The sequence below is a fragment of the Felis catus genome, chromosome A1, assembly GCF_018350175.1.
Source record: "Felis catus isolate Fca126 chromosome A1, F.catus_Fca126_mat1.0, whole genome shotgun sequence".
Lineage (NCBI taxonomy): Eukaryota > Metazoa > Chordata > Mammalia > Carnivora > Felidae > Felis > Felis catus.
Window position 1 is genome coordinate 4,240,910 of NC_058368.1, and position 12,395 is coordinate 4,253,304.

Here is a 12,395-nt window from a genome sequence, read left to right on the forward strand (position 1 = left end):
GGGGCTCTGAATTTCGGGTGTTTAAAAACTAGCACTTGATTTACGAGGGGTTTTGTCGTTTAAGTTACAATAGAATTGCAAAAGGCCACTGATTTCCTATTCCCTCACCAGCACGACCATCTCAATATAGAGGGGCTGAGTAGAATTTACAATGTCTAGTGGAATTGATATTTCTTAAATGTTCACCGCATCTAAGGATGTGTCTGTCTAAGATACTGCTATGTTTAAGCCTTTGAATTGCTTTTTTAAAAAAGTAGAACTGGTAATTTGTAAATTATCATGAATCTGTTAGCTGCAACTTGGAGCTTAGAAGGAAGAGCTAATGAGGATTATTTTTGTTTCTCTTCTAGATTTTATAGGAAGACAAAACTCGTCGGTTTTCAAGACATGGAGTGTGTACCTTGCGGGGACCCGCCACCCCCTTACGAGCCACACTGTGAGTGAACTCCAAAGGCTTTTAGAAACCTTTCTATGGTTAGCAAATGGAGCACAGTCTTTCTCTACGGTGGGGCTCATAATGCGCATTCTTTTGTCAAGCCTCCAGCAAGATATAAAGTCCTTTTGTTGTGCGCCCCAGTCAGCCAACTGTGTCCCTTGGTTTGACTCTCAGAGGGAAATACAGACACTTTGCTGCCTCTTGTTTCATTCTAACTCTTATCTTCATTCTGGATATGGAACTCGGGCAACTCCAATTAACTAGGTGATCCAAATCCTAATGCGTAAGGTCTTTGCCTTGGCCCCACGAATTCCTGTGTTTTCCCTTCTTAGTCCCCAGGCACTGTCATGTGGCCACTTCCCTGCCTTCCCAGAGACATTCCTGTCCATGATTCACCACCCTCATTAATATATCATTAAGTTAAATACTGGCTCCTTTCATTCACTCCTTCATTTTTCTCATTTCACAGATAAATAGAAAACCCATTGCATGGCAGAAATACAACTATGAATGAGAAATTTTTGCCTTTTCTTCTCTGTATTAACATGGATCTTTTTCTATCATATTTTCCCCTTTGATATAAAAAATATTTGTTAGCAGTTCTCAGTTTGCATTGATTTTGAATAGGAAGGAGAGTGGCTCCTGGCTTTTCTTAATCCCACATACAGATCTGGCCAGTGGAAACTCACAGGTGATGGGCCAGGAAAGAAATCAGCAGATGGGCTCCCCCCCCCCCCCCCCCCCCCCCCCGGGCGGGCGGGCTCAAGGCTTGTCTTTGCTGAGCAGGCCTCTAGGGGGTTGTGCTTCCGTGTCCAGGAGGGAGAGGGTGGGAGGTGTTGATCCTGTGTGTAGGTCGCTCATGCCTTTCTGGGGAGCATTGGTAATAGACATGTATATATTTGGGGTCTCTTTGATGTGTTCTTGCTTCTTCTGTGACAAAAGCACCCTCTGAACTAACTGAAAGTGACTGTATTACTGATAAGGCCACATAGTGCTTGTGTTTTCAAGAATGTCACGTAATTTGCAATCCATATTATTACGTCCTTTACCGAAATGCATTACTTTCTATTCTTTGTTTAATGTAGTAGAAAGGCAAAAAAAAAAGGGGGGGGGGATTCTGAGCTTTACAGAAATGCATATTGGCCCTGTTTTTATAATATACAAACATTGGCCAAATAATTCATTGCATTTAACAAATGCAGTTTTGACTGTTATGTTTCAGCCATAATAGGGAAACCGTTGTTTTCCTTAACTTTCCCGCTGCCCTATCACCAGCCTAAATTTATCGATGAGGACACCAGGTCCAGAAAGAAGAATAATTTTTCATGGTTGGCTGGGAAACAGTGGAGACACAATTCAGACCCTAATCTGTCTGTCTAATGTCAAACGTTGTGTCCTTACCACCACACTCTGCTGTCTCCCTAAGAAAAACAAACATGTAATCTACGACATGTTGACTTTTTGTGTGCTTTAATATTCATCATTTAAACCAAAACTCTAAAAACCTAATGTAGAGGAGATGCTTTATGCTACACAGCCCGTAAAAGGACATGTCCTCTTGCCAATTAAAACAGGGCGGCGACCTGGTCATGCCTGTGGGTCAGCTCAGCCATCATTTTGCCCAGAAGGCAAATTAAGATCATGTATTTCATCCCAAAGTACCATTAAAAGATTTAGTAAAGTAACTGCTATTGCCCAGTTTAGAGTTGGAAAGTACTTGGGTTATTTTTTCTCTTTAATTTACTCGGTTTAAATTTAATATGATCTGGTCATAAGTCTGAGGCATTGGAATTTTTTGCCTTTGGGAATCTGGCTAAGCTCGGACATCATAAATTAGACTTGCAACATAGTTTTCACATTTAACTTCTAATGTGTTGTAAAGTCCTGAGTAAGTTACAATTTGAAGAGAAAGTTAACTGGTTTAATGTATGTGTACAGATCTATTCCTCCATAAATGCCACTTTTTAGAAAGCAAGGAAAAACAAGTTATTTTTCTAAGTGGGAAATGCCGTGTGCAAGGTAATAGCCTTCCAAATCATGAAACAATGGTCTGGTGGTCTTGAGTGAGTGTTAATCCTTATCTCTGTAAAGGAAGGTTTGCTGCCTTTGGCACAGTTCTTGGGAATAATTCCAGGGCGCACACAACTAATCTCCTCAGAAGAGATCTTGAAGTTTTTTGGGGGGTTTCTGTAAGGTACCTTATGTTTTCGTTTTTTCTACTTTGGGTGTTTCAACTCATCCACAAAGAACTACTTCTCTGGTGATTTTTTTTTCCTGCTGAAGAGTTCCTGTTTTATTTAGAGTCAGCTGTAAGAAAGTGGCACCACTCAAGCCGCCTCAAATAATGGGGTTTGTTTTGAGTCTCTACGTGGTAGTGAGAGGCTGGAACTTCCCTGAACTTGGGGCCTGGGGCAGCGCTGGAGTGTGGGAGCTGTCGCCCCCCTGTGGCAGGAGGCTGTGAGTTCTGCCCTGGGTTCTGGTCAGCACCACCATGGTTTCTCAGCCAGTGGGGACTCTGTTTATGTCTCCTCATTTCCCTCCATGCTTCCAAGGGGCTGCTTCGGTCTGTACTTTCGGTCTGTACTTTCGGGTCTGTACTGATTGGCCAAGTGAAATACCATTGTCCTGTGAGACAGAGCCTTGTTCATTTAGCTGTTGAACAAATATCTGAGCGCCCAATGGGAGCCAGGCCCACGATGATGGACCAGTAGACCCCGATTCTTATTGGAGCTTATGGTATAGTGGGAGGAGTTGTCAACTGACTACCCCACATGCAACAGTATTCACATCCTACCCACATGGCTGCAAAAGTGTGACGGGCCGGTCCTGTGCCTGGAGGGATCTGTGGTGCTCTAAGAATGTATAGTGGATAGGGGCGCCTGGGTGGCGCAGTCGGTTAAGCGTCCGACTTCAGCCAGGTCACGATCTCGCGGTCCGTGAGTTCGAGCCCCGTGTCAGGCTCTGGGCTGATGGCTCAGAGCCTGGAGCCTGTTTCCCATTCTGTGTCTCCCTCTCTCTCTGCCCCTCCCCCGTTCATGCTCTGTCTCTCTCTGTCCCAAAAATAAATAAACGTTGAAAAAAAAAATTAAAAAAAAAAAAAAAAAGAATGTGTAGCGGATAATGATGTAGGAACATTAGGGACGACTTTACAGAGCTATGACTTTCAAGCTGTGATCTAAAGGGTCGGTTAGAGGAGGATGAGCCAGGGAAGTCAGAAGAAACCAGGAGAGTATGTAGAGTCCCGCAGCCATTGGATGCTGTGTGCGAGTCGAGTCGGTTGACACTGGAAATGACCCTGGAGGTCTGTGGTGACATCGACATCACCGTCTTAGTGAGTAATGGAGATGCAACCAGGTGATAATGAAACGAGGGGAGGAGTCGAGACAGTTCTGGACAACTGTGCAGAGGTTTGCCTGCGAAGGTGACACGGGAGTGTGCCGCCAGTGAAGGGTTCTGTTTAATTTTGTTCCTTAGGTGAGCAACACATTTGCTTGTTTGCAGGTTGAAGGGAAAGGTTGAGAGAGGTTGACTATTTTATATGAGAAAAGACTGGAATGAGCAGTCGCATAAGGGCTGCTGGAAGAGGACCCTGAAGCATAATGGTTGGGTTGGCCCTCTCTGGAAGGAGGGAGTGCTCCCTGCTCTAACGAGAGAAGAGGGGAGCGGGGGCAGTGACCATGGACTTCTGCCTTCGGTGGCAGGAGGTGGGGGGCGGGGGCTCATAGACTTGGCTTCTGTGTGTGTGAAGTAGGAGGCACTGTTTCCTGCCAAGTCAGGCAGGAGCCAGGGAACTCAGAGGCTGGAAAAGCACAGGTCTTTGAAGTTCTCATTACGGAGTGTGGGAGGGAAGTCGATCGGAGAAAACAGTGGCTTTCCCGGTGGCACCAAGAGTCCAGATGAAGTTCGCGGTCATAGCAGGGCATTGTTTGCTTCTCCCGTGACGTCTGTAGATGCTTCTGCTACAGGGGTGACTCAGGCCACCTCTGAAGGTGCCCCAGAACATACGTAAGTGGTGCCCTAAATGTGCAGCTTATAGCAAGCTACAAATAAGTCTTGAAAATACAGTCCATATTAGTAACACAAGAGTACTTTGAAATAAATGTTAAGTACATTTTCTTATATTGATGTAATACCTGAAGCATACCAAAGTAACGACTTAACAGAAACGCAAGACTGAAAACTTCCCACGTTTCTGTCAACCACGTTTTCTTTATTCATCCATCAGTGGACACTTAAGTTGTTTCCTGTCTTGGCTATCATAAATAATGCTGCAGCGAACATGGGGTGCAGATATCTTTTTGACTTGGTGTTTTCATTTTCTTCAGATAAATACCCAGAAGTGGAATTGCTCAGTCGTATGGTAGTCCTATTTTTAATTTTTTTTTTTTTTCGGAACCTCCATACTATTTTCTACAAACTGGCTGCACCAGTTTGCATTCCCACCAACAGTGCCAAGGGTTCCCCTTTCTCCACATCCTTGCCAACATTTGTTATTTTTTGTCTGATAGTAGCCATTCTAACAAGTGTGAGGTGATATCTCATTGTGATTTTGATGATGAGTGATGTTGAGTTCGTGTACCTGTTCATGAGTGATGATGAGTTCATGTACCTGTTGGCCATCTGTATGTCTTCTTTGGAAAAGGTCTATTTAGACCCCTTGCCCATCTTTTAATCAGATTTCCTTTTGCTATTGAGTTCTGTGAGTTCTTTATATATGTTGTATATTAACCCCTTGGGATATATGATGTTTCTATCTTCTCCCATTCAGTAGGTTGCTTGTTCACTTTGTCGATGGTTTCCTTTGGTGTGCAGAAATTTTTTAGTTTGATGTAGACCCACTCGTTTATTTCTGCTTTTGTTGCCGTTGCTTTCGGTGTCAGATCCCAAAAATCATCACCAAGAACTGATGTCAAGGAGTTTACTGCCTCTTTTCTTTTCTAGGAATTTTATGGATTCAGGTCTTACATTTAAGTTTTTCATCCATTTTGAGTTAATTTTTGTATATGGTGTTAGAAAGTGGTTCAGTTTCACTCTTCTGCATGTGGCTGTCCACTTTTCCCCAACACCATTTATTGAAGAGATTGTCCTTTCCTCATTGTATATTTATTGTATACAATTGTATACAATACATTGTATATTTCCTGTGTCATAAATTAATTGACCCCCTATCTGTGGATTTATTTCTGCGTTCTCTATTCTGTCCCATTGATCTGTTTTTATGCCAATACCATACTGTTTTGATTACTATAGCTTTGTGATATAGTTTGAAATTAGGAAGCATGTTACCTCCAGCTTTGTCCTTTTTTTCTCAAGATTGCTTTGGCTGTTCAGGTCTTTATGGTTCCGTACACATTTTAGGAAGGTTTGTTCCATTTCTGTGAAAAATGCCATTCAAATGTTGATAGGAGCTGCATTGAATCTGTGCATTGCTTTGAGTACTATGGGCATTTTAACATTAATTCTTCCAGTATGTGAGCACGGAATACCTCATGCAGATTTTCGATAGAACTAAATTAAATCAGATCCAGAAACATACCTGCCACAGAGTTAGCTCAGTAATGACCGTTTACCTGCCGGCCTGCTCTAAGTGATGACCGCACCTGCCGTACATCTCCCGCCGTCCCACCCCAGCCCACGTGTGCTCCTTGGAGCATATGGAGGTTGGGAGTTGTCCCACATGGGGAGGATCTCAGGGTGCAGCTGGCTTTGATTGTTGTCTTGCTGTCTTCCACCCCCACTGGCAGGGGAGCAACAAAGGATACCCAGAAAGGGGCTGCGGTGGATTTTGTGTTTGATGACTGGAATGGCTAGACTACCAGGCTGCGGCAACCCTACATAGGCTGGTCTCTTTCCTCTCCGTCCCCGCTGCCCAAGGCCCCGAACCACCTGCCTGACCAGCGTGAGCTAATTTCAGCTTCCCTCCCCTCAAGCTAATACTGATGGATGTGTGAAGGCAATTGATTAGTCCACTGGTCACCTCTTTGTCAGCTCACCAATAGCATTGATTTGTGACAAGGAGCACAGGGTTGATTGGTGACATCAGTGTAAATTGCAGATCAATAAAAGGCACCATTTACATAAAAGTCCCTGCTTGGGGCTTTGTTCCTCATTGCTTTTATCTTCACTTCCTAAAAATATGCACCCATTCAGGGCATTAAGGAGAAATGGCAGGCGGGGGGAACACACAAGAAATTTTAGAAGAACTACATCCTGCCCTGGGTCTGATAAGAAATGCAGATTTTGTATGATTTCTTTGAGCAATGTTTACTTAATTTGGAACAAACACTGTGGTTGGAACAAATGGTTTTGAAAAAATTCAAAGCGGTTTTTCATCCAGCGCAGCTTTATTTAAGTGTGTTTAACCTAGATGTTTGCTTTGTTCTTGGGGGCTTTGTAAAACAAGCACGTGATTCCAAAGAGATAAGTGACCAGATAAGTCTCTGTGTGGGGGAAAGAGAGAAAAGAGGGAGCTATGCTGACCTGCAACTATTTAGGAGTTTTACGTGGCTTACCCGTCTCTAAACACAGCAGGTCTCTGTACCAATACGTAATAAATGGCAGCCTTAAAAAATGATTATTTTTCAAAAGAAACTTAAGATACCTTCCAAATTAACAGAAAGGTAACATCGAAATAACCTTTTAAAAGAAATACTTGCTCCTTAAAGATAACTTTTAACGATTAGTAGAAAACAAGAAGGGAGAATACCATAAGCAAAGCATTTCCCGCATTAGCGCATGCATACAAAACAAAAGCCAGCATCTGGGTGGTTTTCTCTCATCCTTTTTTGATCTTTACCACTGATATTTGAAAATTCGATGTCATTATGGTGTTCATACTGCTTTGCCTTTTTCTACTTACGCTATAATTTTTTTTCATATACTATCTAAGCATTATTTTAATGACATTTTTTTAAACGTTTATTTATTATTAAGAGACAGAGAGAGACAGAGCGTGAGCAGGGGAGGGGCAGAGAGAGAGGGAGACACAGAATCCGAAGCAGGTTCCAGGCTCCGAGCTGTCGGCACAGAGCCCGGCGCGGGGCTTGAACCCACGAACCGTGAGATCACGACCCGAGCCGACGTCGGACGCTTAACCGACTGAGCCACCCAGGTGCCCCAGTTTTAGTGGCATTATTGATTAAAGTACCATTTGGGTATTTGGGCTACAGTTGGATTGTAAGGCTGCTGTGTTACGCGCATCGTTGCTGTTCACATCGCTGTGCAGGAAGCAGTCTTTCCCCACGATCGCACTGCGGATGGGTGCCCACAGCTTCTGGGTCCAAAGGTATTCATGTGCAACTATCGTGAGGTTCTTCTAAAGGTAGGGTGCCTGGGAAAAGCGTCTTTTAAAGAAACCAGAAACAAGTTTAAAAGGAAGTAAGTTGGGGCGCCTGGGTGGCGCAGTCGGTTAAGCCTCCGACTTCAGCCAGGTCACGATCTCGCGGTCCATGAGTTCGAGCCCCGCGTCGGGCTCTGGGCTGATGGCTCAGAGCCTGGAGCCTGTTTCCGATTCTGTGTCTCCCTCTCTCTCTGCCCCTCCCCCGTTCATGCTCTGTCTCTCTCTGTCCCAAAAATAAATAAACGTTGAAAAAAATAAATAAATAAATGAATGAATGAATGAATGAATGAATGAAAGTAAGTTGCAAGTGTTTTGGAATCCGTGCCAATACGATGCGTCTTCAGGCTTTCTCTGAAAGGGGAGGGGGCAGAGGAAGAGACCTTGGCGTTCGGTGAATCGCAAGCAGACTTCAGCTTTTTTTCTGGACGTTTTCGGCACATAAACTGCTGAGGTTAAAAGCCCAGTTCCTGGCATGCACGGTCTAAAATAGTAGCGGCTAAAGGTTGCTTGTGTGGAGACCCAAGAAACAGAAATCAGCCAGCGTCCCTGCAGAATCCCCGCACAGCAGAGCACCTTTCCAGCCCTTCCGTGGAATCCACCCATTGTTTTTTTTTTTGTCCTAAGCATTGCTGTGCCAAGTGAAGCAGCCCCAGGGGAGGGAGGAGGGGCGGGAAGGATCTAGCAGAGTCAGAGAAGGAGAAGGCAGCAGCAGAGGGGCAGCCTGCGGTCCAGCGGGGAGGAGTCCCAAACATGCACAAAGCAGCCACAGGAGCTCCGAACCAGCTGAGATGTTGTGCCATTTAGTGCAGCGCAAACAGACCTACGCGTCCCAGTGCCGGACCCCTGAGGGTCCTGCTAATACCACTCCTGCTAGCCGTAGCTCTCCCTCTTCTTCCTGGGCCCCGAAAAAGAGGTCGGGAGATGATCCACTTGTATTTGTTGAAATGTTTTTAAGAAAGCAGAAACCCACTGTAATGGTTTTAGACGGATTTCCTTAGAAAATGATGAATCCTTTGTGAAGCTCATTTGCTTACGGGGTGAACAACGGGCGTCTGCAAATAGGTTGAAAATGGGCTAGAGCAAACTTCTCCTTTTCCAGGGACGTTGGAAAAATAGCTGGAGAGTCTAAATGGGTTGGCCTCGTTAGAGGAAAAGTGTGCTATAAATGCTACCGCTTTGTATGATCAGGTAGCTATTTCAAATATTTGTCTTAGCCCTAGCCTCATGCAAGTTATAGAAATCAAGACTTCTTCAGGGGCGCCTGGGTGGCTCCGTCAGTTAAGCATCTGACTTTGGACTGCAGCTCAGGTCACAATCTCCTGGTTCATGAGATAGAGCCCCACGGTGCTGGGCTCTGAGCTGACAGCACGGAGCCTGCTTGGGACTTTCTCTCTCTCTGTCTCTCTCTCTCTGTCTCTCTCTCTCTGTCTCTCCCCCGCTCGCGGTCTCTCTGGGGAAGTGCCTGTTTGCCTGTGACATCTGGGAGGCAGGGGTGTCCTGAGCTGGAGATACAAAAGGAACCCACAGGCTTTGATCCCGGTGGCTGTTGATTATTACCCAGTCAGCTATAAGTCGGACTTCTCTGCCCTTTATCTGCAGTCTCTTTGAAACATTTAAAGTCAGTGAGCCGGTTTAAATATTTACTCATGAAGAAACAGGTTGTGGTTTGTTAAAGGCCATCACTAAATTAAATGAATGTTAGATTAAGTACAGTTTATTTAAAAAATATAAAATCCAACAGGCCTGTTTCATGAAGTTGTGGACTTTTGTAAATGGAACAGTGATTTGTGTGTGTGCCCATTAAATGCTTAGCATCTAAATAAACGTGGAGAAAACATTCCAGCAGTTTGTGCCACACCTGCAGTGGAGATCCTCAGCGTTTAAACTTAGAAAAGCTTCCCCTTCCTACAGGGGAAGGGATTATTTTCAGGATGTAGTATGGAAGGGCTCACCTTGTGCCAGGAGACCAGGGTTTGGTCCCCTGTGGGCTCACATTCCAGAAGGGACTGGAATATGTCACCTTCACCAACGGATGGAGATCCTTTTTTCTCTTTAAACAAGGGTGAATGCCTCTGGCCACTTCCTCCATCAGCTGGAAGGGGATTTAGTTTGAGGCACATCATTTTGAGGAGGGAAAAGAGAATCACCAGGAGGGTTGAAAATAGCAAAGCCTGAATTCTGAAGGGGACCAGACATTTCACCTGCCTTTCCCAGCCTGAGCTTGCACTACTTCTCGGTGCTTCTCCAGTGCCTTCCCTTCACAGCCAGGCATCAGGCACAGAGAAAAGGAGCCAGGATCCGATCCCAGGTCGGCCTGACGGCATAGACCTGCAAGCTGTATATTCGCCTCTCCAAGCGAACTCGGAAGGACCTCTCTCGTGCCTATAAGAGAGCTTAAAAATAGTCGTTAAATTAAGACACAATTGTGAAACTATAAATGAAATGTAATCGAGTCGCTCTACTGGAAGAAAAAGCGTAAAATCACTCCAATTTGGAAAAGGTGGTCGAAAGTAAAAATTGAAAGGCTGAAGTCCTGTGTCAAATAGGAATTAGGGTTTTTCAAGATAATATCCCACTTTGGGGGCTTAAAACATTACTTTGACTGCTTTTTAAAATTATCTTGATGATCTCAGAGAAATTGTTTTAAGTTTTCATGGAAGTCTTATCTATGTTATTAATCATGTAGCCATTTTCTTAAATATTCAAGAAATATCTTTCCTTGATACGTACACAGTTATAATTAAAGGGAGGACAGTGCCTCTTCTTTTTAACTGCTACAAAATAATTTTTTAACTTAATTGAAATGTAATTGGCCTGCAAGCAAATGCACATAATTCGGTGAGTTTTGACAGATGTATATGCCCGTGTAATCATCTCCCTAATAAAGATGTAAAACGTTGCACCCTTTCTCTCAGAAGGGAAGTGCTGTTAACTGACAACTTTGGTGGAGTAGCCTCAGAAGGGTTCTTTTTATCTTACTTACCAGCTGCCTTGAAGATACGGTTTGGGCATCTTTTTGTTCTCTTGCATTTTCAAAAATTTATGCACGTATATATTAGTGTTTTCTGACCATGTTTAACGTTTCTACCATGAGACCCAAGCGTTATGGCATGAAACGTTGCATTTTGTCTTTAAATGAGCAAAATCTATCAGACTTGAAAATGTCCTTGAAAATTAATCATTTTTGGAAAGCTTTCCAGTGGTCACAGGAGGCATGCTTTTCTTTAAAATGAAAAAAAAATCAATACTTTTTGGTGTTGGGCTCTTGAACTCAGGAAGCGTGTCGGGGAAGACTTTTTGAGTGCCTGATGTAGTATGGATACAGCGGAATCATCCTCAGGGCATCTCTGTGATGTCGCGAATGACCTGTAGATCAGTCTGCCCTCTCGTTCATTGGCAAATATGTTGAATGCCTTCCCTGAGCACTGACGTGGGTACCGGGGACCCCACAGTGAAAAACAGATGAAATTCTCAGTCCCCAAGCAGTTGGCATTCTAACGCTCCAGAGAAGGGGTATCATTTAAAATAAGGTGGCCAGGGAGAGGCCCGTGTAGAGTGATCCTAGGACAGAGCCCTGAAGGAGAGGAGGAGAGAGTGAGCTGGGGGCTGCGATTTGGGGCAAAGCCAGCAACCCACTTAGCAGAGGCTGGAGCCCAGTGAATGGGACGGATGGGCCTGGGGAGAGGGCGTGGGCCAAGTAGAGCTGGTAGGCCATTGTGGAGACCCCAGTGTCACCACAGGAATGACACGACCTGACTTGACTTAAAAAGCCCTTCTGGTTGTGGTTCAGACTAGACTTCAGGGGGGCAAGGGAAGAGAGGAGACTAGTGGCACACGGCATGTTCAGCCGATACAGCAGATAAACAGGCCTTCGCCCTTTTCTCAAGATTTAATTACTACTTCATTTAATTTAATAAATTTCAACGCGTTTCATTAATTTAATTATTAGTTGTATTAATACTATAATACTTGTTACATTTTGCCGGCTCCCTGTGATGCCACAGCATTTGGTTTCTTCCCGAAAGTCGGGGAGGTCACAAATTGGGAAGAGGTTCACTTCAGATGTCACATCAGTATCATTAGATTTTAGTTCATCATAACTGTCGTCTGCTATTTTAGGGCCTCGGCAAAGATCTGAACCGCAAAGCCGGGGGAGTTTGTCTCTGACGTCTAGAACTAATTAGGACCGAAAGGACACTCACGTAACCACCCGCTTTGATCATCCCAGGACCAGTACGGACCAGTATCCGCCTGATGCGTCTTACACGATAGCTCACGTAACCTTCCCTGGGAAGAGGACGTGATTTGGAGTCCTGGTCCTTGTACTAACTTTCAAACCAGACATTTAGATTTTCTGTGACCCAGGTTTCTTCGTGTACCAAACGAAGATGCTAATAATTTGAAGAGAGGAAATAAAGCATTGGTCGAATTCCTGAATCTCCTCCATGTTCCAAGTCCGCAGAAGAGCGGGCTCTTTCCGACTTCACCCAGGGTTTTGTTCGTCACCATAAGTTCTGTCGACTCTAAAATTATATATAAATTCGTAAGTAGCAGAATCAATTCTGCTGGACTAGGCGACCCCAAGAAGCACAGCCTAAATCCCGATTTCCTTTTCAGTGT

At 44.4% G+C, this 12,395-nt stretch overlaps 1 protein-coding gene across 8 annotated transcripts in view; it reads left to right on the forward strand.

Moving 5' to 3' along the window:
• The window catches only part of TNFRSF19 (TNF receptor superfamily member 19), a 93,588-nt gene that overhangs the window by 46,718 nt on the left and 34,475 nt on the right, over positions 1–12,395 (forward strand). For all 8 annotated transcript variants that reach the window (XM_019819279.3, XM_019819241.3, XM_023249934.2 and 5 more), the window contains one exon: positions 351–436. In XM_019819279.3, coding sequence (XP_019674838.2) covers positions 351–436 — 86 coding nt within the window. The remainder of the gene's footprint in view (positions 1–350; positions 437–12,395) is intronic.